This window comes from Dermacentor andersoni, chromosome 1, assembly GCF_023375885.2.
Source record: "Dermacentor andersoni chromosome 1, qqDerAnde1_hic_scaffold, whole genome shotgun sequence".
NCBI lineage: Eukaryota > Metazoa > Arthropoda > Arachnida > Ixodida > Ixodidae > Dermacentor > Dermacentor andersoni.
The window spans coordinates 211,166,927-211,191,391 of record NC_092814.1 but is presented as its reverse complement, the minus strand read 5'-3'; the positions used below and the strand labels follow the sequence as shown (position 1 = coordinate 211,191,391).

General features: G+C 47.6%; 1 protein-coding gene across 1 annotated transcript in view; it reads right to left on the bottom strand.

Annotated features, from left to right (window-relative positions):
* LOC126547029 (nose resistant to fluoxetine protein 6-like) overlaps window positions 1-22,037 on the bottom strand; it is an 81,804-nt gene extending 59,767 nt beyond the window's left edge. Inside the window, exon 1 of the mRNA XM_050194849.3 lies at window positions 20,549-22,037. Coding sequence (XP_050050806.2) covers window positions 20,549-22,028 — 1,480 coding nt within the window. The 5' untranslated portion in view covers window positions 22,029-22,037. The remainder of the gene's footprint in view (window positions 1-20,548) is intronic.
* Window positions 22,038-24,465: the final 2,428 nt, after the last annotated feature.

Sequence of the window (24,465 nt, the reverse complement as noted above, 5' to 3'; positions counted from 1 at the left end):
AAACATCAGCCTTTGAGCCAACGCCTCGACAAAGGGACTTGTCTTTGTCAGGACAAAGACAAGTGTACCCTCATCGGAACGTTGACTCCAGCGTGAGACAACCCTTCTTCGACCACTGCTGTCCCCTTCAATAGTTCATCGTGCTATAAACTTCTGCCGTGTTTGTAACGCTAGAGTACTTGCAATAAGAAAAGGCATGGTGGACCAATCGTAATAGCGAAGTTATCATTAACGAAGACGGCCGGCTATCGCCAAGCAATTAAAAAAGAAAGAAAGAAGAGCGGCTCACAATTTTCTGGCCACTGACAAAACAGGTGTTACTTACGCAGTGTACTCGCTTCTGGCACTTTCTTTCGCGAAAGCAGAGTGATTTTTTTTTCTATTAAGGAGAGAACAAAAATCTTCATACTAGGCAATAGGGATGACGTCAGGAACTTGTGCGGTGACACCGCAGATAGCGGTAGGTTATAGGAAGGTATCCAGGCTTGGAAGCGTTTAGTTAATCGACGTGTAAAAAGGGTATAAATAGTCCGCTCTTAGATGGCGATTAACCTCTCGAGAAAGGAGCGCTTGACGACCACTGCGCTCTGTTCGCCAGCGAGTCGTTCCCTTCCCATCAGACTCGACTACCCGATCACTGGGCGGTTCACGTTTCGCTGCATTGAGCCTACGTCACCCGCTTCCGGGAGACAGGAACACGACGTGGTTCCGCCTCTGGGGGCGTCTCACACGTGGGAGCAGCGGATGAGCACCAGCGACAAGCGGGAGTCAGTCGCCGGCCGTGCTTTCTGTGGGCGCCATGTGGGCAGGCAGAGTGTGTCACCGGCGTTTCTTGACCGGCGATCCAGGTGCGCGACGGCTGTGTCCCGTGCGGCTCGCTCTGGTGACATGACCTGTGGCAGGAATGTCGCGAGCCGCTGCTGCATAACGGCACGCCTGAGAGACGTGAGCGTTTTCGACGTCGGACGCGAGGGAATAATAGACAGTTTTAGTTACACGTACGTAGAAGCTTTGCGTACGTAGAGCTTCTACGTGTCAGCAGTGCGCATGCGTAAAACGTAGCGGGCGCGCGCGCGTCTCACGGACGTACGTGAGATTCAATTCTTTGCGTGCGTTTCTTGCGCACGTAGACAGCTTCGCGCGGGAGTTCCGCGAGATCACAAACAAGCGATAGCGGGCCGCGCGCGCGCGCAGACGGCTTGCATCGAAACACGGCGACAGGATTCAATTGGCTACCGCCGTGTCCACATTTCCCGATAGACGTAGCTACGGGGTCCCTCTTGGCGTACGTGTAGCTAAAAGCGTTTCAGATGGCGTGCACGTAAGGTACGCAGGCTTTTCACGTTTGCGTACGTGAAGCCTCTACATACGTGTAACTAAAACTGTCTAATATCGTAAGAGCGCGCAAAGGCAGAAGGGCGATGATGGCTGCGTATATATATATATATATATATATATATATATATGTTGGCTTAATTAAAGAAAGTATGTGCCTGAAGACGTATACTTGCTGCAGTGAAGACGTTTAGGCAGTGCGTGTTATTTCATCGCGTCATTCAGTACAGCACAGAGCCGTTAACCAGCACACCTGTAGAAATATAGCATAGCTGGCTATACACAAAAGGCGGCTGCCATCCTCCTCTCCCGCCTTCCCGAGCGCTTCGCCACAGCCTCTAAATCTTCAGACGCCACAAAGCTGTCACGTGACAGCACGCGCGCCTCAAACATCTGTAGTAGTTGGCCGTTCGGCGACAACCTGCCTGGCTCGGCGGCAACGTGAAAGTGGCGAGGCATCGGTGTCCGCCTTGTTCACCGCGAACTGCGAGCAGCCATTTTCCCGCGTGAAGCGCGAAGCCAGTGCAGTGCGCAGCGGCATTGAGGGGGAGGAGGAGAAAGGATTTGAGCATAAAGCGTTATTTGAGCGGAGTTAGTTCTTTTGAGAGTAACGCCTGGGACCGCTGGGGTCGGGGCGCGCGGACTGCGGCTGAGTCATGCGGCTATTTCATATTTCGCGCGTTTTTTTGATAACGCCGAAAAAAAAAGAAAACATCACGCGAGACATCGCACCCTGAAAACAACTGATTCGGGTGTTTCAAAACACACTTATTACTGTTCTATCGAAATTCGCGCCCTCAATTCAGTAGTAATTAAAAAGTTCGTTAATCAACCTGATCTAATTATCCATAGTTCAATTATGAAAAAAAAAGACCTCCTGACGCGGTACGGCACTGCTGACAAAATGCGATTGCTTGCGTCTCCGTATATTCTATACTTTATTTTTAAGAGCTTGGCGAACGTTAGCTGGGACAGCTTGTATGCCGAAATATCTGCCTTTGACAAAGATAGGCCCACCCATCGAAACGTAAGCCAGCGTTTCTCAGGCACCTTATCTCTGTTTGTAACTTTTATGCCAAAATGAGAACATAAGTTTTTTTATATGGAACCCCCCTATGTTCATATGGGATTATTGGACATTAGGCTTGGTTTTTTTTTTTTTGTAAGCGTACGCACGTGACTGTTTAAAAAAAGATTGTGGGGTTTTTAAATGCCAAAACCACCATCTGATTATGAGGCACGCCGTAGTGAGGAACTCCAGAAATTTGGATACCTGGGGTCCTTTAACGCGCACCTAAATCTAAGTACACGGGTTTTTTCGCATTTCGCCCCCGTCGAAAGGCGGCCGGTGGCGTCACATTGTATTGTGCGAGTATATGGTGTGTTTTGTGTGTTTTAACTTCATAAGCCATGGAATTCTCCTGCAGTAACGGGCCAGGTGAGCTACCGGACATAGGTCTCAATATTTAATTAAATAGATTCTCTCTCTCTTTATTGCTATGGGCTACGTCGGTATAGGTTATGAGCCTTGTGCGTTTCGTTCGTTCTGCGCGCTATAGTATGTCTTTTTTATTATTTGTTCTATTTTTAATGCTAATATTTTTCTGAATGCTGTCTTTGACTTCCGCAAACATGAATATGTGAGATGTGCGACCCCCCCCCCCCCCAAAAAAAAAAAAATTCGTATTGGATATTATTTCCGTCTATCGCCTTTTTGTCCCCTTTATTATCTGCTGCGTAAGTTATGCACACCCACGCGTGACGTCACGTGATTAAATTTCAGTACGCCATGCGTGAGCTTGGGCTTTCACCACGCATACAAAAACGTGTCGTGTTTAGGAATACGCGGAAGTGCAAGGCGGAAAGCTGAGTGTCTACGCCATCTATTATTATGCAAGCAGGAATTGCAATATCGCTGAGAAGATTCGGATTCGTGCGTTGCATCGCGCACGAATCCGCCCGGAATAGAACCACAGACGTGGTGGCCTTTAGCTTCCGTGGCGACAAACGGTTGCGTGCCACGCCACTGACAGCTAAGGAAATAAGAGGAACTTTAGAGGAGCGCTAGCTAAGCGCGCAGCTAAATAAACGGAGGGACGAGCACGCGTTCGGCCAGGAATGCGATCATAAGGACCGTGACACCGTGGGGATGTGCAAAAATCCCACCCCGGTTGACTCAGATGTAGAGGCACAAGCAAGAGCGAAAGAACGCGGGAGTACCTGAGCAGTTCAAAGTGTACGCCAGTGCACAACGTTTTAGAAAAAGCATGCAGATAAAGAAATTCAATCAGAAGTTCTCTTATTGAAGAATAACTGAGAGTCGTAATTATTAAGCCTGGAATCAAACGGGAAAACTCATAATTGCTTCTACGAATAATTTTGTATTTCCTCTCGGAATGAAGAATTAGTGCTGGAGAGTAGACTGCTGGGCCAGTGAAGAGGGAGTTCATAATGTTAGATGCAACGAGGCCTGTTTTATGACGCGAATCACATGCGGACGTGCTCCCGTACGGGGTCATACAAAATGGCTATTTGATATGTCGCTGCATGATGTGCCATGAGTGTGCTTAAATGCGTTTGCCAGTACTTACGGTTGCCCAAGTTTAGCTGATGCGATAACTCAGTGGCCATGCAATTCTGCGCTTGAGCAATGCGCGAAGTCGCGGCGGTCATATTTAGACGGGAGGGAAGGGGGTGGGGGGTGGGGGTGAAACGAAAATAAAATAAAGAAATGTTGCTCGTGTACTTCGATTCAGGTGCGCATTAAAGAACCCCAGGCGTTCAACGTTAATCAAGAGCCCCTCAGTACGGCGTCTGACATAGCCCCAGTGTTGCTTTGGCAATAAAGCCCCACGAATCGCGCGATCGATCAGGGGCCCAAGTTTAAAACAGTAGACGCCAAGTCGCTTTGTGTCGTATCACAGGGAACGACAAATTAGACCTGCTTCTAACAAAACTGCACACCCCGAAAAATCTATTTCCTCAACTCTGATTGGGCGTGCCGAACGTTTCTCCACGGCACGCGGCATGCATACGTGAGGTCGGCTCGGGCGCATGCGGTTCACCCCACACGGCCGAGGGGCAGACAGCATCTCCGGCACGCTGGGCTTCCTAGAAATATCGTGCCGCGCGCTGTCGGGAAGCTCCTGCTTTTGGCCGCGCGGTGCAAAACGTGTCCGGACATTCGGAGGCGCAGACCATTCGGGAGGGCTTCTGTGTCCTACACGAGGACAGACGTGGCGTCGCGCCCGCCAGCGCCGCCGTTACGTAACGAGCGCGAGCTTCCCGAGCCGCCGAGAGCGAAATGTTTGACGGTCGAACGAGCTTTTCGTGCGCGCGTTATACACGCACTGCGGCATTGCTGGTGGGTGTCGAAACGATTGTTTTATTATTATTATTACTGTTCTTTTTTCGCCGCCCCTTCGAGCGCCGGTCGAGTCAGACACGCGCGACCGCCGCTGAGCTTTTTGGGCCACCTAGTAGTTGCTAACGGCCCTATCTGTTCCAGATCCCGGATGGGAGGAGAGGGTGGTGTTGAAGCCTCTCCCCTTCTTGGCGCTGTCAGGCGTCGCAAGCGAGCGTGTCCCTTGAGATCGTAGAAATCGGCCGTTTATCAAGAGCACGGACAGAGACAAGAACGAGACTATCTTTATGTCCGACGAAAATGAAGACCACTAAAGTATATATGGCTAAATGCATACATAGAGAGAGAGAAAAAAAATGAGCGCAGCCAGTCTCTACAACCACGAGGTGTCTGTTCCGATCTCGGAAGTGAGTCGAAAACTCATGGTAAGCGTCAGGCGCATACAAAACTGGACTACTCTCGGTTTGTTGCGTGTGTGAAGTGCTTAGTAGGTGGCCGGGTTAGATGCCGTATATAGCACATGCAGGGTGTCCCAGCTAACTTTAGCCTGATTTTAAAGCTATGCCAATTCCTCGTAGCTCGACAGGTCCAAGGTAATGTTGCTTGCCGTCACTTGGGCATACTGAAATAACTTGCTTTATTCCGCCTAATTGCATAATTAGTCCTAATTAATGAACTTCATAAATATTGTAATTAGATGAAAATTGTCAATGAGAAAATTGTAGAGCTACATGAAAAATTCCTGACACAGCTTTCTGTTGCTCAATACGTGCTGCATAAGTGTTTTTCCGAGCGTGAAAGAAGCCCGCAAATGCACGCAAAATTGCCGCGCGACTGGCCGCTCGAGGCACTTTGCCTGTATTCGCGGGCTTCTTTCACGCTCGGAAAAACACTTTTATGTAGCAGGTATTGAGAAACAGAAAGCTGTATCGGGAGTTCCTGATGTCGCTCTACGATTTTCTCATTGACACTTTTCATCTAATTACAATATTTGAGGAGTTTATTAATTAGTTAGGTTAATTATGCAATTAAGTAGAATTTAAAAAAATTAATCTGGGTATCAACGAGCGACGGCAAGCAAGATTACCTCGGTTCTCTCCAGCTACGTGGCATTCGCGTATTTTAAGCTCTGGCTTAAAGTTAGCTGGGACACCCTGTATACTGTATGCACAAAGACGTACGCGGCCGACAAGCCACCTGCCTTCAGCGCAGCCTGCTAAGAAAGCCGGCTGCGGTAACTTTGGATCACTCACTGGCAGCGACAACCCTGGACGCCTCACAGCCTTACTCGTTGTGTTACACCGCGGTCGTATACTTTTGTGCAACAGTACAGAAGCAGAATGAAGACAGCGGGGCACCGCGGTGCCTTTAACGCGTCCACACATGGCGGTGCATGAAGAATAAATGACTCCGGGCGCCCGACTATTCGCGTGACTCACGGCACGGCGTTGAGGGGGCCATTGGTGGTTATTCAGGCAGTACTCGCAGACAGGTCCTCCCTGTGCGTGAGACCACTTGCGTGAGACCGCACAGCGTGTTCCTATGATACAACCGCGAGCTGCTTGTGCGCACAATCGCCAGTAGTCGACCTAACCTAGCCGTTCTTTGGCATCATATTTGGGCTTTTCTTTTTATTATTCGGCGAACAGTGGTGTTCTAAGTAAATCAAAACTCAAAAATTACCATGTTTCTCAATTTTAAGGCCGCCTTAGAATAGCGAAAGGAAAACGCAGCATCATTTGGACCGCTTAGGAAACGCGAGACGGGGTAAAAAAAAAAAGAAGAATAGGAATACGATCATTGCATTATACCTGCCTAAGACATGGATCTGAAATGGGGCCGGTGGGGCTGAAAGTGAGCTTCCGCTACTCGCTTTGCGTGTAACGTTGCAACTATGGGGTTCATCGAGATTTTCTTGTACTTATACTCACGCGACCCTTTTATCGCGACTTCAACTGCCATCCGGACTCTCGCGCTGCGAAGCTGCTTTACTGTGCAGATGGTATTTGTAACATGGGCATCGCTATCTACAGTGCTTATTAATTCCTTATCGGATTGAGTGACAACGTTGGCTGCAACACTTAAGGTTGCAGCGAAGCAATGGAGAACGTTCTCTCTGACTGCCCTTTCCTCGGCGGTCAAAAACTCTTTCCTCGCTCGAAACTAAACCGATTAGAACAGGTTGTTCGCGGAGATAAATGCAGTGCAGGGTACCTCCCAAGTAGAACGCGTTATAGTGAAGTCCTCGGGACCAGAAAAAATATTCACAACATCAGTATCTTTTCTATGACTGCACAGCCGTAGTTCACAGTTTTGCCTTTCTGTAACTATGTGAAAATATTTTAAAGGACGTTTGCTTGATTCCAGTTCAAAAGAGCGCAAACTTGTTTTATAATGAAACATAGATTACGCATTTCTGGCTTTGTCCATGCGTTTAGTCGCCTGAGCGTGGACTTCGCAAACCAGTTGCTCCTTCCTTGACAAGACACAGAACTTCCACTTTCACTTTGATGGACAGTCGGCTGGCACAATCAATTAATCGATCAATCAATTAGTCTATTGACCTGGCACTGACTGGATGGTCAGCTGGGCTAAAAGCCATCATCCGACGTTGATGCTATAGTATGTATGACCAACTGGCGGTAGCCAGCTGTGCCATTGCGCTCCCGGATTCTGCAGGTCGCGGCGGCCGCATTTCGATAAGGCGAAATGCAAGAAAAAAAAAGAAAAACAAGAACAAAAATACGCTAGTGTACTTAAAATTATGTGCACGTTCGAGAACCATGGGGGTAAAGATTAATCCAGAGTCCTCCACTACGGCGTGCCTCATAATCAGACAGCGGTTTCGGCACGCAAAACCCCGCGATTTAATTAATTTATTAATTTTATAGTACGTAAGCAGCGTACAGCCTGAAAGAAACGGTTTGTGTTGCACAAGGCTGCACGAGACTTGTTACCGCGCAGAGGGAAGTGAGTGGCTGCTATCTCTACACTTGCAGACGCTGCCCTTGCTTGACAAGTGCACCTTGATAGGAAAGCTGTCGTCGTCAAGAAGTCATAGCTATTGTTCGTGCATTATTTTCCTTTGTTTTTTTTTCTTCTTCTTGTTAATTTCGTTTCCTTCAATGGCGCGACTATTCATGTCTTTCCGGATAAACTAAAGAGATGCTTTTTTATATTTTATAAATCCGTTTTTTTTTCCCTGTAGCAGTCTTCCCTGGATTCGTGAAAAACATACATGGACGCCCATGGAAGTGTAATCGAGACCGGCGTTTCTCATCACTATAACCGCTAGTTCAACATACGGGGTGATCATTTTTAAGTTTTACGAAATTTTTAAAAACTGCTTAAGGCAGATATAATTCTTCCCCTTGACCTGGACTATTCGAAGAGGCGGACATTAATAGCGCGAGGAATCAAAACACACACATAACTAACTAATATAAATTCACTAACGAACTTCTTAATTAAGTACTTTACGGCACATCATGCAGTTTACGAATTGTAGCCGATGATCTTGCGAGAAACATCCATTTGAATTTCCACTACTACACCAGTTTCGATAAATTATTTCCGAAAGTGCGGGACGAAATACATAGGCACTCCAGATTTGTACTTCGATGCATAAAACAGCGTTTTGTTAAAAAAAAATAAATAAGTGGAAGAAGAGTGCACTTTTACGACGAGTTTAAGGGCGCATATCTCCAAACTGGTGTCACTCTGCAAATTCATTCCAAGTGAATACGCCTTGCAAACTCACTGGCTTCAATTCGTAAATTGCAATATGTGTTGTAATGTAATGAATTAGAGACCTAATCAGTAATTTTCTTGTTTATTAGTTTAATATGTATTTCGATTTCTTTCACAAGTAATGTCCGCCTTTCTGAATAATCTGGCTCAACGACTAGAAATATGTTATTTACAACACTCAATTTTTGAAAATTTTGTAAAACTTCAAGATGATCCCACCGTATACAGTTCACTGTAAATAGGTTCTGCTATATTATTATTATTATTATTATTATTATTATTATTATTATTATTATTATTATTATTATTATTATTATTATTATTATTATTATTATTATTATTATTATTATTATTATTTCAGGCACTGTACCCAATCAGGAAAGAGGTCTTGTTCCGGCTCGGATACAGGGCGTCGGAATAGTTGGAGCAGAATATTTTCGAATATCATCAGGTATATCAGGTCTATGTTAATCATCTGCCCTCCACTACAGTGTCTCCCATAGCACCAGTGTCGCTTTGGGACGTTGAACCACATGAGTCAGTCAATCTAGATCTAAGCTACAGAGTGAACAAAGATTTTATTTTATTCTGTTCAGTGAGGCCGGTGACTCAATCGTTACGGGGGTTCCACTGATGAACACGAAGTAGCCCAATTGGGGTGGAATGTGAGAGTTCTCGTGTGTTGTAATTTTTGTGAGCATTAAATGGGCCTAAAACAAGCGTGAAGGAGGAATTTTATTTACAGAAAGCGCTCAGAGCACGCGGTCGCATACATTTGTATGTAACGAATACTGCCGTGGGGCATGTAATCGGAAGCTTGAAGTAAAAAAAAAAAAGAAGAAGAAGCGTGCAGTGGACTGGCTGTGGGGTGACACGAATTGGGTTTCAACATTTTTAGGCCAAGCGTCAGCTTCGCTGTGTGCGTCTGCAGCAAACGTTTATGGAGTCGACTTTCGTCTTCTGGCGAAGGAAGCAATAGAACTAACAGACACTTGCGTCTTTGTTTGCTTTGACCCCGGAAGCGTTTCTGCATGTTGTGCGGTTGTGTTTTTAACAGTTCCCCGTGGGCTGGCATCTCTCCCATCCTGCGTTGTTGGCAGCTGTTTTAGGTAGGCGACCCTATAGAAGAATGCGGCAGCAAACACCCTGTTCCCCTCAGGAACTTGAAAAAGGGTAAAACACGCCTTGGTTAGATATTTTTTTTTTCTCTATTTCTTAAGTGGGTGGGGGGCATCCTGGATAAAGCGTGCGCCTCACTTCGAGTTGAAATCAAGTTTTTCCCGTTCAGAGTCCCTTTAGGGCTATTCTGAAACGCAGGCGGGATTAGTGGATGAATGGGAAAATTCCCCGGATAGGTGGATGGATGGATGGATGGACGGACGGACGGAGGGACGGACGAATCAATCAATCAATCAATCAATCAATCAATCAATCAATCAATCAATCAATCAATCAATCAATCAATCTGGATGAATGATTTTAAATGATACGGATGGCTCTTCGGGCTTACGTGGTCGTAAGAGAAGGCGGAAGGTTTCATTTCATGATATACATGCATAAACGACGGATAACGCACATACTCATATTCTGGAAAAGTTCCTTGCGACCTTGGCGTCGTAGCGGGATCTAAACATGCAAAAGCGAGGCCTTAATTACGGCAGGCCAACGTGCGTTTCTGCGCGGGGCTAACCGTCCGCATGCGCAGCTTTACACACTGTCCCCCTCAGTTCACCGATAAGCGAAAGCGCAAATTACGAGCCCCGCTACCGGAGTCTCTATAGTTCATTGTCCAACAACTTGCGCGTCGTTGGTGCCCTATAGCGCGCACCGGTGTCGTTAGCTTCGCTAATAGTTCGAACCGCTCTTCCAGCCGCGCACATCTAGCTGTAGTCCACGAAGTTGCAGGTTAGTAAGAGTTACAGAGAGAAAAACGTTGATTAGCATCTCTGACCTTGGACGCGCGTAAGACATAAAACGTTATTTCCTTCTCGAGCCCGATGGCGCGCATGCATACCGGAAAATGCGAACAATATGGACTGGCGCGTTGAGGCTATAGCTTAAAACTTGACGCGTTCATTACTCACATCCACTTGAAACGTGAGCGAAAAAAAAAAAGAAAGAAAGAAGCGCGTGTCTCGCTTAAAATTCTCGCCACTCATTTTTGTTGTGACGTAGGACACGACTCTCGCGGGCGGCCAGCCGGCCGGCGTGGAGCCGAAGGCGCACGAAATGCCACGCGGCCCTCGAGCGATGGCGCTGCCTGCTGATTCATGCGATCTACCGCGGCTCGGGGCCGAGCCATTTCTTTCGCTTTCTTCGTTGTTTGTCCGTCTTGTATGTTTCCTTTTTTTTCCGTTCTCGTCCGTACACCTCCGACTCCGCGTGTATACGTAAACTTTAACGCGGAGCGGCCGAGCTGCGCGCCGTGCCTTTGGCCCATTCAATCGCCGAGACGGTAATCTGCCCTAGATCCAGCGGCTGATTTCGTTTATCCCACGAGGCCTACCGTTGTTTAGTTTTCTGCTCTATCTCTCTCTCTCTCTCTCTTTTATATCTCCGCGCACTGTCCTCGCCACACACTTTCTAATGACTGCCGAAGTCCCGCGGGCGCAGTTAGACCAGCGGAGGCCGTTTAATTGGTCATTGCGCAACAAACGACGGTTCCAGCACGACCGCGCGAGCCTTGAACCGCACTCAGTTCCTTTTCTTCTTTTCCTGCTTGATTTTCTTTTTTTTCCGGCTCGCGTTCACGTACATTCCGGCCCTGCCCCAACGCACTAAGGCACGCTTTTATCATAACGAGAAACCTACGCTCACTCGCCGCCACTGTGCGAAAGCACATATCGCTATAAGCTTGAGATTTCGAATGGCGGCTACCGACTGCAAGGGCGTAATACCTGATGCCTAGGGACCACGTGCGTACAGGGATTTTATGGACCACATACAACATAATCAGAATGTGTGTTAGTGTGTGTGTGTGTGGTTGTTTTTATGTCACTGCCTTTCTTTCATCCCTCATCATCTCACCCGGAGTAGCATGCCAGACCTGCCGCTTGGCTAACGTCTCCAGATATCATTACACTCTTCCTCTCAGAACATGCTATCTCGTCAATGTAATAATAATAATAATAATAATAATAATAATAATAATAATAATAATAATAATAATAATAATAATAATAATAATAATAATAATAGTAATAATGACATCAGTGCTATCTTCAATGGAAGAGACAGACACTAGATTACCGACAACAGAAATTTGTTCAAAACCACGTCATGAGATATATCTTTAACTATTGCAGTTATAACTGAAGCATAACTCAGCGAAAATCTGACGCCAACGTCATTACCCTGTCATCTCGCCGTAAAGTAGTTAGACTTTGCCTTTTCCACAAGTTTCACTATTCCCATCTAGACTATTCTGTCATTTCACCGGCTCTTCGTACGTCAGCCCGCATCAGCCATCAATGTGCTGTCTATCCTTTTTCCACCCGAACATCTGCACACTTGGCGTCATTCTTTGCCAAGACATCAAGGGACGGGAATGAATTGCCCCCTGCAACAGTGGCCCTCTTTCACTCACCTTGTTTCAAGTATTTGTTATCATCATGATATGGCCTGAAGCCCACCGGTAATGTGACACCCCTTTATAGGGACCCTTGAGGCATTGGAAATAAATAAATAAATAAATAAATGTGCTCTCCGATACAGAAATGGTATCACTATCTCTTTTGCTAAAACGGAAGATCTTAATCACAGTTGAGGTGCCACGGCTCGAAGATTCACGAAAAAAAAAAAAAAAGACAGATCGACCGGCATGTCAGCACGTTCAGGAGGTAAAGGATCGTTTCGTCTACAGAAGGATTAACATGGGCATTATTATTATTGTTTTTCATATTTTACAGCGACATTGCTCAAGCACTGTATGTAGAGGAGCATGCCAATTGGAGCAATGTGAAAAAGGGCGTTAAGGACGCGGGAACGGAATAAAATGGCAAATATACTAAGTAGGGCTGTAGAAGAGAAGAAAGGTAATGCTCGAGCGAAGTATGCTGGACACGAGAAATGCTGGGCGCGCCGGATAATATTCCTTATCGGAACAAACGAAATGTATCAGTGGCATGGTCAAACTCATCTCTGGTAATGTTCTATAGTTCAAACTTGCATCAAACACGTGGCCTCTGTCAAATCCGCTTGTACAGTTTAATACTATACAAAGTTGGAAATTGATAAGATGTCTGAAAAAAAAGAAGGCTCCAGAATGGGCTTTTGGTGCGACTTTGACGTTGCAATCAGTGAGGGCTACAGAGCGTTTTTCCATAATGTTAAGGGCGAACTGGTAAGAAATGAACAGGGACACACACCAGGTACTAAACGTACTCTTATATTTTAACGGTGATACAGCAAAAAAGCTCACGCCCGCTTAGATCTTCTTGTTCCAGATAACTTCTTACACGGCCTTCCTGCCGACTCTCATATCGCGCGCACGCGCTATCACTCGATCCAGGCTACGAAACAGCTGAAAAACATGCTCCGTACCCCGCATTATCATGACCGATGATACACTTTAGAGACACAACCTGCTAATTACGCGCCCTTCAAGGTGGTTTCTGTCCGATGGCTTCAGGCCTGCATCAGGGTGGTGACCCGGTAAATCTTCTTAATGCTCAATTACAGCGAAAATGCCTGGGGGTCGTTGAGGCACACCTCGAACAGCGAACAGTTGGGTGGTACCTATCTCTTTTTTTCTTCTTTTTTTGGTACTACTACGATACTCTACTCAGCGTTCATTCTATATTAGAAAAAATAACAAGAAACTCGAAGGCAGCCACAGACCTACACACGACGCAGAACATTACCTTCAACGCCTTCCTTACTTAGAGTCATTAGCACGCCGCAGCCTGGCGACATGTTGTAGTTCACTTAAATTTGGATTAAACACTTAGTTAAGCTTGGTCCGATAATTATACTTCTAGAAGACCAAGTTAATATTTACGTTCTTATATATATATATATATATATATATATATATATATATATATATATATATATATATATATATATATATATATATATATATATATATATAGCTAACTAAGCGAGGGCTTGGTAACAAAGGAAGGACGTCGAAAGAAAAGATGGGTGCTCTTCTCAAAGCTACATTTTAGGGCTGCTTCAATATGCGTGCAATGATTCCCGAAAGCATGTTTTGAAAGTTCCACTGCAATGACAGAGACGACAGGGGGGAACACGAAACAGGGCGACGACATTCCCCGTGTCATCGATGCCGTCTATACCTTTGCCACGTGACGAGTTCTGAAGAAAAAAAAATAATTTCAGCTCCCCGTTAGCAATTTCTCGGGCTGCGAACTAAGTTTTTGCGACAACAGCAAGCTCCTACATCGGCCACTGCCATCCTCTGAAGTATAGCAGACACTTACGTGGCAGGTACCCACTCCGGTGAATTTGCAAGTAATTGGGTAGTACAAATGTAATTAGTGCACATTACTGCAGCTGAAAGTGCTCGAAACTTCGCTTGTGGGGCCGTCCATCACGCCACCCCCTCATCCTTACCCTCACTGTATGGCAGACAAACACAAAACGCGCTCACCACGTCCACTTTGGAGCTCGAACTCATGCCCTCGAGGCAACGCGAGATCAGGAGCTGCACACGTTTGCCACTGCGCTATATATATATATATATATATATATATATATATATATATATATATATATATATATATATATATATATATATATATATATATATATTGCTACGAAGTTAACAGGTGATGCCTTGGCAAAACGGTGTTCCTTTAATAATGGTTGTCACTCGGAAAGCACACCTCCTGATATATATATATATATTTTTTTTCATGCATCGTATTTATTGCAGCGAGTTAACATTGCATGCATGCATTACACAGGCAAAAGAGATTACACGCGTCGCGCAGCGTTGGCGCTAGGTAATTTGCGCGGGGTGTTGCGCACCGCGCAGGCTCCGAGAGTGGTTGAGACTGTGAAAGCATTTAGGAATTCATAGCAGGCAATACTACAGCGGACGAAGACGACGCTATATGAATGACAAATGAGTTGCTTTTGCCCCAACACTTTGCTCCAGGCTAGTCGGTTCATTTCTAAAGTATAGGCCGAGCAGCGCGCAACATGCACGTACACAAGTAAGGGACGCGTAAAACTGGACAGCCGCAGGACTGCGCCCGTCATGTGTTACGCGCCTTTGTTTTGTACGTGTTTTTTTTTTTTCGCTTTCATTCGCTTCAGTTCACTACCTGATGTGGGCTCCGAAATACACGCCCAGACTTCGAGAGCCTGTGTGGCGAAAGAAACGCAGCGCAAATTGCCAAGCGCGAATGTTGCACCACGGATGAGCGGTTACAGTGCACGGTTAGCGCACGTTCGACTCCCATCTGTACACTGCCTCAGTAGCACGCGTTTGACACTAGTGGCGGTGGTGGGCAGAGGCTTGCTTCATTTCGGCTTCATTTCGGCTACGCGGCAGGCACTTTTCACCAGGAACTCCCTGTTTTATAGAGAGCAGTCATTGGCACGAAGACATCGTAAGACGTCGTAACGTAAAGCGAGAAAAGTTGGTGCCTCAAGCTCCTGCTTCGGAACGCGGCCATTTATGCTAAACGTCTCCCCTACCCGTCGTGGTTGCTCAGTCGCTATGGTGCCGGGCTGCTGAGGACGAGGTCGCGGGATCGGATACCGGCCACGGCAGCCGCATATCGATGTGGGCAAAAATACCCGTGTACTTAGATTTAGGTGCACGTTAAAGAACCCCAGGTGGTCGAAATTTCCGGAGTCCTCCACTATGGCGGGCCCCATAAGCAGAAATTGGTTTTGGCACTCAAAACCCCATAATTTTTTAAACGGGTTCTCCACGAATGTTCAATGGGGTGCAAAGGAACTGCCAGAATTTTCTTTTATTGGAAGAAGGTAGCAAGAACTACCACATTATATATATATATATATATATATATATATATATATATATATATATATATATATATATATGTAGTCATATCATGAGAAGCCAACACTGACACCAAGGACAACATGGGGGAAATTACTTGTAAGTAACTGTAAGTAATTAATGTAAGTAAGTAATGAATGTAAGTAATTACACAAGTAATTTCCCCTATGTTGTCCTTGGTGTCAGTGTTTGTTGGCTTCTCATGCTATGACTAATAAAATCGGGCCCCTCGGTTGACCCCCTTCTTCTCGTATATATATATATATATATATATATATATATTTATATATATGCGTGTGTGTGTGTGTGTTTGTGTGTGCGTGCGCGTGTGTGTCAAAGTCACTTTGCGTCGCGCTACCTTTCGTGCGGCTTCTCATTGGGAGCTTAAAGACAGCGTGCAAAAGCGAGTAATTACACAACGACCCGTTGGATTTCGCTAGCCGCAGTGCCCTTCAAACGTGCTGCAATAGAACCAACCCAACTTCTGTCTTGAGAAGGTTGCCACATCGAAATGGCAGGATGTCGATTATGTTGGTTGGTAGCCACATTCTAGGACGCATTCTTGTCAGCCACTACCCTATCGTGACGCTGCAATTCGGGATCGCACGCACCGGTTCGTGATACCGATAAGCATCCCACGAGGGAGAGTTGCTATCACGAACGGCCGCGTGTGGCGATTTGTTGATCGGTACCGCCGCTGGCTAATGTAATCGAAGTTTTACCCGCCGTGGTTGCTCAGTGGCTATGGTGTTGGGCTGCTGAGCTGGAGGTCGCGGGATCGAATCCCGGCCACGGCGGCCGCATTTCGATGGGGCGAAAACACCCGTGTACTTAGATTTAGGTCCACGTTAAAGAACCCCAGGTGGTCGAAATTTCCGGAGTCCCACACTACGGCGTGCCTCATAATTAGAAAGTGGATTTGGCAAGTAAAACCCCATAATTTAATTTTTGTAATCGAAGTTTTGTCTGTTGCTTCGGCGTGTAGCTGTACGAGAGAATCCCGCTCGCTGTATTTGCTCGAGAGCTTTAGCTGCTGTCCAAGCACGCACACCGCACTTTACGGGGAGTTACAGCGTCAATGATTGTCTCTTATAGATGCAAAATAAAACTAAATGAAAGGTACAACAGCACTCAACTCATTTTGTAAATAAGGATGCGAATATAGACTTCTTTGAATAACTGTTATTTCCACATCGAGCTGTACTTGTGCCTGTGAACGGCGTGTAGACCTTGGTCAAACATTTTGTGGCTTTTCGCCGATATGCCTATCAACATGAGTATCGTGTTTGCCTGATCTTGGAAATAAAAGTGACTGACTTTATGATGTCTTGTTATTGCTTTTAGAACGAGAAAATAAACGGCACGTTGATAGCATCGTAAGACCAAATGTCAATTAAAAAGTGAGTTAAGCAGTCCTGATTGTTTAACCATGTATCTATATACTGCAAGATGTGACCTGAAGGGCGCAAGCTGATTGCAAACAACGTTGAGTTAGTTTATGCCACTCAGACTGCACGATCGTTGCTCTTAAAGGCCTGTGTCATCTGAAATATGTGTCAAAATTTTGCTATGTTTATTTCAGGGGTATGCACGCAATATGAATAAACCAGGAGAATCGAGGTGAATGTGAACGCGTTTGCGGTGATGTTTCCTAAGTGCGTGTGCATCATTCACACAGACACTTCCTTAATCCTCGAGACTCATGCTTCAGTGACATCGCTCTTCGGAAATTCTGCCCTGCGCACGTTCGCCAAACGCTTTACAATGCCCCTATTTTAGATTAACCTTGTGTATGTGCTGATGAATTTGAAGGGGAAGGTAAATTGTGAAATTACTATCATTGTCACTTTAGAGAACATTTACCCAGCAAGAGGGAGAGAGAGAGCGTATTTTAGATTAACCTTGCGTATCTGCTGATGAATTTGAAGGGGAAGGTAAATTGCGAAATATCTGTCATTGTCACTTTAGAGAACATTTACCCAGCAAGAGGGAGAAAGAGAGCGAGAGTAGAAATTCAAGAAAAAGTGTAAACACTGGGCATGGTGTGACCACGTTGCGTTAGTAAAGAGACTCGTCGCGCGGAGGAGGGTTTCCGCAAGCATTTATGCAGCAACGGTAACGCTGCCGGAAATACCCAGAATAGCTCGCAAGGAATCGCGGAGATTTGTGCTCGCGTTTCCAGGTAGCTCTGTACGCACGCTGATGGATGCGGGGTGACACGATTTCGTGTGCCAGAAAGAGACTAAGCAAGTGTTGGCCCAAAGCTGAACGATGAATTATGAACCGCACCACCGCGGACTGCCATTCAAGCACCACGTTACCGCTATTACTGAGATATCGCAGTTGACACACGTGTCCTAATCAAGTGACGTCCATCACCTTTCCTCGAACAGCAGCCTCAGCATTGTTAGCCACATTTTATTTAATTATTCAATTCGCCAGAATACTAAGCGTTCGGCGACGTTCGCAGCTTGTTAGTGACGCAATAAGTATACTGCTTGTCCTTCTAAAAAAAAAAAACAAGGAAAAAAAAAACTAAGGAAAACACGCATCCGGGCGTTGACAAATGATGGTCACGCAAATTGCGCGCTAAGTTACACTAGAATACGTTGTCCTCGTCGTGAAGGCAGGATAGCGGGGGAAAAAAAAAAAAAAACGGCGCGCAGTTCTTGTACGTGCGTCGGTCGTGATTCACCGATCCTCCGAAACGCCGAGCGACCTCCGGAGGTCGGACGCAGTTTCGACACGACGGCGCATTGCGTGCCAATGGGCGCAGTGCACTGCCGAGCAGGTCCGCACAGGCGTTATTGGAAGCGATCGGCGAGCCCCTGTGCCGACGCACGGCTTGCCCTTCCGCTGGCACAGCTGCACAAGGACGCCATCTCTCCTGGCTGATGGCCAGTTACCGGCGACGCATGAATAAAACACGCGCCTCACTGGCGGAATTCTTGCTCATTTCCTTCTCTCTATTGTTGATTCTTTTTTTCTCCGCCTTGTGTGGCATTGTACGGAAAGCGTTATCGGTGCACGCTTTTGTTGTCTACATCTCGCGAGCCAGCACAGACAAGTCCTTTGTGAACAAAGAAGTTTCACACAGATGCCATACAACCGCATAGCTGCGGCATGTTGCAATGTCAAATTTAGTGATATAGTCGATTGAACACGCGGACGAACAAAAGATACGCCTACTAAACAAAGTGTACGATTAGTACGATTTGTCAGCGAACTGATAAACTACGAGAGCTAGCCTGTGCTGTATAGAACCACCCTTCAGTCACAAATTGCTCCTGTGAAAAGGTCTTGGAGTAAGGGGGACGAGCGAATAATAGCCAAAACATCGCTCAAGGCACCGAGAGCTAGTTGCACAGTAGAAGACTGCTAAAATGATTATATCCTGAGTTTCTTGCCTCCCAATCAGCGGTGTGAGGCAATTCGGCCTTATGTTTGTCACGGTTGGCAAGTACACAGCCTGATCGTGTGCATGCTATGCGATAATCGCATGCGGTGCTGCATACATCTGCATAACGAGCTTGCACGATAACGGGCCGTGGTCTCAGACGTAGGTTCTACTGTTACGCTAAAGGGCGTGCATAAGAGTTCGTTCGTCCGGACAAATCGGCCACCGCTAGAGCGAAGCGTAAAGTTATGATCAGAAGGGTTATTAAAGCGGAATAAGGGGACAGAGCTGAAGCTTGCGTTGGATTGAATAGTCGTTCAAGACAGGCGTGTCATTGGCCTGTTGCATTGTGTCATTAGCCTTATGGCGTTCTGTTGCTCAGCACGAGTTCGCGGGATCGCACAGTTATAGCGGCAAGGTCTCATTGCAGAAATAGTAAAAAAAAAAAGCGAAAATGGGGAAGCGGAGGGAGAAAAAAAAGGGGGGGGGGCGGTAAAAGACAACGTTAGTGTACGTTTGTTTAGATGCATGCTAAGGAATCACATGTGGTCAACCTTAATCGGGCGTCACTTATAGCCCACAAGTCGGTTGGGTGACGTTCAACGGCATGAATAATCTCCAAGCACCATGCTAGTATTAGCCGCCATCAGTGTTAAAGCCGCTATTTGGAAGTAACTTGACTAACACTCTAGGTTTGACTACTTAGTTCCTGAGTAGATTAATTAATTTGCTAAAGGCAGAAAGGCAAGTGTTTACATCTCTAGAGACCATACTCAATTTCCAAGTGATGCTTACTGAAATAAATCATTCGGTTGAAATCAACGGTGTTGTCTTCGTCAGGAGCACTATGCATTGGCTGGCTGCCTTCCCTTATATGTCACTCGCTTTCATGACTGGCCAGCACCGACAGCATCCGTTGTGCACTATAGTATAGTGTACGAACTGCTATGTGAGTACGAATCAATGATCTTGATAGCTGCGGGATTTGGATGTGTGAACACGAAAGGCTGCCATTGCATGGCAGTCTTCCGTGACGGAAAAGCGTTGCAGCATATCGCTGCAGTGTTATTGCGCACTCGCTTTGAGCAGATCCAAATGGGCTCAGGGTTGCGAAAACCGAATGTCGTGCGCTAGCCGTGCCCGTGAGAGTATACACAAGCGTGCAATGAAACACAAAGAAGCGAAGGGCTGACAAGGTCAGTAATTTTAACATTCAGCCTTTCACCTCTTGGACCAATGCTGTAGCGACGGAATTTCTCGGTCACAATGAGAACGTAAACGGAACGGCCTATATACGCGTACTTGTGAGAATTTTCAACCGATAGAACAGAGGTACGCCGCTCAGCTGGGTCAGTTCAGCAAGGGCACTGCCTCCAGTTCTTTCCAGCCAGTGTTCATTACACAGGGCTGCAAGAGCACCTCTTCAGGAAAGACTAGTCCCAAACACTCCGTTCGTTGGGTTCAGCAAACCAAACAGAGAACTAATTCTTTTCATACTTACGCAGTGGTCATAGAATCTCATATACCGACCATAGCACATTCCCAAATTCCTAAAACATGCGCACCAACTGGCGTAGGACCAGCCATATTTGTAGCAAATCCGTATACCGTAACCGCGCTCAAAGCCGTTGAAAACGCACAAGTGGGGTTATTAGTCACACCTCGCTTCAAACAGCAAAAGAAAAAAAAGGGCGGTACTTACACCTGAGCGCCCAAGCGTCTTGCCGACGAAATCCCTGGTACACTTTCCACAAGTGGTTGACGCAGTCAGCGGAAACGTTGGTGTCGGAAAGAAACCGCGTTGTTAAGGGCAGGATCTGTGTCATGAACTGGTTAATAACGGCGTTCAAATCAGGCTCGTAATCCCTGACCGTGGTGATCTCTGGTGTCATCTGAGTCGTCGTATCGCCAGCCGCATCCAAGTCTTCCATTTCTCTCATACCGCTTGCTGCCGAACCTTCGGCTCCGCTTAACGTCGTCGTAATTTCGCTTGAAGTCGTGGAATCAGACTCCACGGTACTTTCGGCATTCGTCGAGTCCTCGTCAGAAGTGGTCGAAGACTCAGTCGTCGATGTTTCTGTAGTTGTTGTTTCTGTTGTGTCTTCCGCGGTCGTGGACTGCGTTGTCGTCGATTGTGTAGTCAATTCTGTAGTCGTAGATTCGGTAGTGGTGGACTCCGTGGTTGTCGACTCCGTCGTAGTTGATTCCGTTGTAGTGGATTCTGTAGTTGAAGACTCCGTTGTGGTGGTTGAGGAAGTAGTCGATTCGACAGCTGTCACGGAGAGCGAAGATGCCGCTCCCTGGTAAGCTGCGATTTGGTTGTCTCCGCTGAATTCGGGTTCGATTTCTGACTTCACTGTGACATCGGAACCGTCTTTGACCGCCGTCGTAACGTCGGGATTTTCAGTAGTGCTTCTCACGGAGGTAGTAGAGTCCGCGAGTGATGTCGTACTCTCGACGTCGGTAGTCGCATCAGCTGTCAGCGTTGTGCCGCCTTCTGTAGAAGTGAATGACACAGTGGACGTCACGGAAGGTACTGTTGTTGTGGTGACTTTAGGGGTGGTACTTGTAGCAGCGGCAGCAGTTGTCAACGTGGGCGGCACAGAAGACGCTGAAGCGTGCGTGGTAGACGCCTGAGTAGTTGGCACCACGCTAACGTTTGTCAAATTAGCAGTAGCTTGCGGCATTGGCTCCCCACTACTTTTGGTCACAGCGTTTTCTTCTGCCGCAGCGGTGGCACTCGCTGCCTTGGCGGTGATCGGCGTGGGAACTGTCGTCGGCTCGCTCAGTTCCGTTGGGCCTGCTTCAGCGTCTTCGAAGTCGTCCGTGGAATCATAGTCGTCGTCTTCGTCATCGTCATTGCTTCCCTCCGCCGGTGTCGTAGAGCCGCCGGTCGGTGCTTTCAAGTCGGTGCTGGGCAGCTCGTCGGCGGCGTCGTCGTAATCCTCGAGCTCGACGCCACTGGTGACCGGCCTGTCCTGGACGTCGTTCTTTCCGTCATCGTCCGTCGGGGCTGCCCGCAGCTTTGCGGCGGTCGAAGCCGGCAGTGCCGTGGTGGTGCGCGTGCTCTCAAACTTGGCGGGCTGCTTGGTGGCAGCAGCCTCGGCCGCCAGCGGGCCCCGAGCGGCGACGCAGAGGAGAGCAACGACGAGTAGCAGCATCGCGGCCGACGGCCATCCCATGACGGAAGAGCGTGCACTACGCGGCGGAGCCTGCTCAGCGTTTGCAATTGACGCCGGTCTGCATCGGTTTTCGTGGCGCGCCGCTGGTAGGCAGCCTAGGCAAGGCTGGCCGCCGTTACCCCCGCGGGGAGAGTCGGCCTAAATTCCGTAAGGCCGCTTTCTCCCTCCCTCCTCCTTTCGCCTTCTTGCTGCTCGATTTCGCACCGGATGACTGAGATGCCCGGGCGCGATTAAGAAAAAAGAGGGAACGACTTTCTCTCGTCGCCGCAGAGACACCTCTCTTCTTCTCTAAGTGGAAAGGAGCGAGGAGGGGACTCCGCTGTGTGTGTCGTTGAACGAGTCAAAGCGCTGCTGCTGTTCGTCTTGCAAGGGCATGACGGGGCGATTTGAGACGCGGGTCAACGCGCTGTCTCACGAGCCGCCACGCTTCCGAGAATGCCTGAAGTGACACGCCGCGGTTTTTTGCTGCGCACCTCGGGGAGCTTCGGGTCGCCCGGTGTTCTAGCGGGAAAGCGCCCGTTTCGCGGTCGCGAGGCGCACGCGCTTGCGATGGGCTCTCGTGACAGAGCGTCGACAGCGAGTGCAGCCCGTGTTAATTCGTGACCCGAGCTTCTGCTGCTTTCAGTGAGCCGCCGACATGAAGTCATGTTTCCCTTGCTCAGAAAGAAACTCAGGCCCGCTCTTGTTTTTCTCGCAGTGCCACCCGTTATACATTTTTCTTTCATTCCCGCTTGCTCTCTCTGGCCTCAGCATCACGGCGGCCCTTTCCTCTTGTTGCGAGATGTAGGCGGCACAGTTTCGAAAATGTCGAGCATTTCGTCGGCGCGTGGGCAAGACTTGTGTCAACAGCCGGTATGCTGACGCCTCGGGAGAGTGCGGTCTGTTGGGATCAAGAGAACAAAAGGCGACAGCCTTCAGTTCGCGACGCGGGTGTCTCGATCTGCGCCGCCCCGGGAGACGAAACGTGCAGCTGCCGTGCTCGCCTCGGATGAAGGTCTGATTACCAGATCTGCTAGAACGGTCCCGGTTTTCCGTGCTATTATAACGGCTCCCGCGTACGGTGCGTAGCGACGTAAGACACCTTCTATACCTCTGTTTACAGATAATTCGTACTTCTTAATTCCGCAGCGCGCCTTTTGGAGGACAGATAATAAAGATATTATCCAAGACCTTGTCACTCGATTTTACCTTGTGCTGACTGGACACTTTCGAAAGCGCGAGAATCGAATGGGTAGTCATGCAAACATAAGTACAGCGCGTTACGTCTCACGCCTCAGGCGAACAACCGGTGTACGTGAGGCGCCATACGAGAACGGCAGAGGGAGAAAAGGTTTGTTTGCGAATTTCACTTGTGGTACATCGGAGTGTGGGTCCCGTCATTCCATCTAAGGCTACACACCGGTCAAAACCGAACCAGCTCCGGAATGTGCTGAGTGTCCCGCGGACTTGTGATGAAGGCCGCCCCATGCCCAGTACACCGCCAAGCACTTGCGCAGATCCACTTAATAATCTAGAAAGAACGGTCGCGTCGCGTTCACTATTAAAGCTCCAACAACGGCAAAATTGGTGTCGGGGTGCACCGTCCATGCTCCTTCAGTCGAGTGGTCGCCAATAGCTGTCAGAACTGGCGTGTCCCTGCGATTCGTGAGCAGACTTAGTTACGGTAATGTCCGAAGAGCATGGCCGTAGACTGTACAGCAGCTATCATCATCACCTTCGTCATACCTTCCTGCCCGGCCTCGGTCATTCGTCCAAACCCCTTCCCGATCATGGGGTAGCAGGAATCGCTCAGGCCTCCACCTTTCTCTCATTAAAGTTCCTCGCTCTCTATCTCTTTCATCGGAATGCTGGAAGGAGAGAGTAAGCGTATTCGCTGTTATACAGTCATGCTTGTTTTGTACTTTAATTCACGCTTATGGCGCACATACCAAGTTGTTCGGCAGGGAAGCCGGCACGGTAGATAGCGTTACACACATAATACATATGACTAGATGGCGGCCAATCTCCCCACTTCTTTCTTTGAACCAAAGATAACAGACCCCGTCAGAGGCAAAATGTGAAAAAATGAGAGTATTCTACTACCCGTTGTGAGATGTACACGCCGTAGTGAGCAACACGCAAGAAAGGAAGGTAGCAAAATTAGCCGGAAAAGCGTCCGTTCGCGAAAATAAAATTTTGGGAACTGCATAGTTTGCGAACTCCTAGAAGCTCCTGCAAAAAATAAAATTCCCAGTTAGCACTATAGAATGCCGTAGGAAAAGACTACTTTGGGCGGGTAGCATAGTTTCGGTTTCTGTCTCGCGCTTTCACGCGACGCTACGTTCCGAGTTGTGGCGCTGTTTCCTGCATGTTAATTCTGTGATATCATGTGGTCACACAGGCGTGAAAGCCACTACTAGTGCTGCGAAGAAGGCACGTAAATTTGACGTTTACGGAG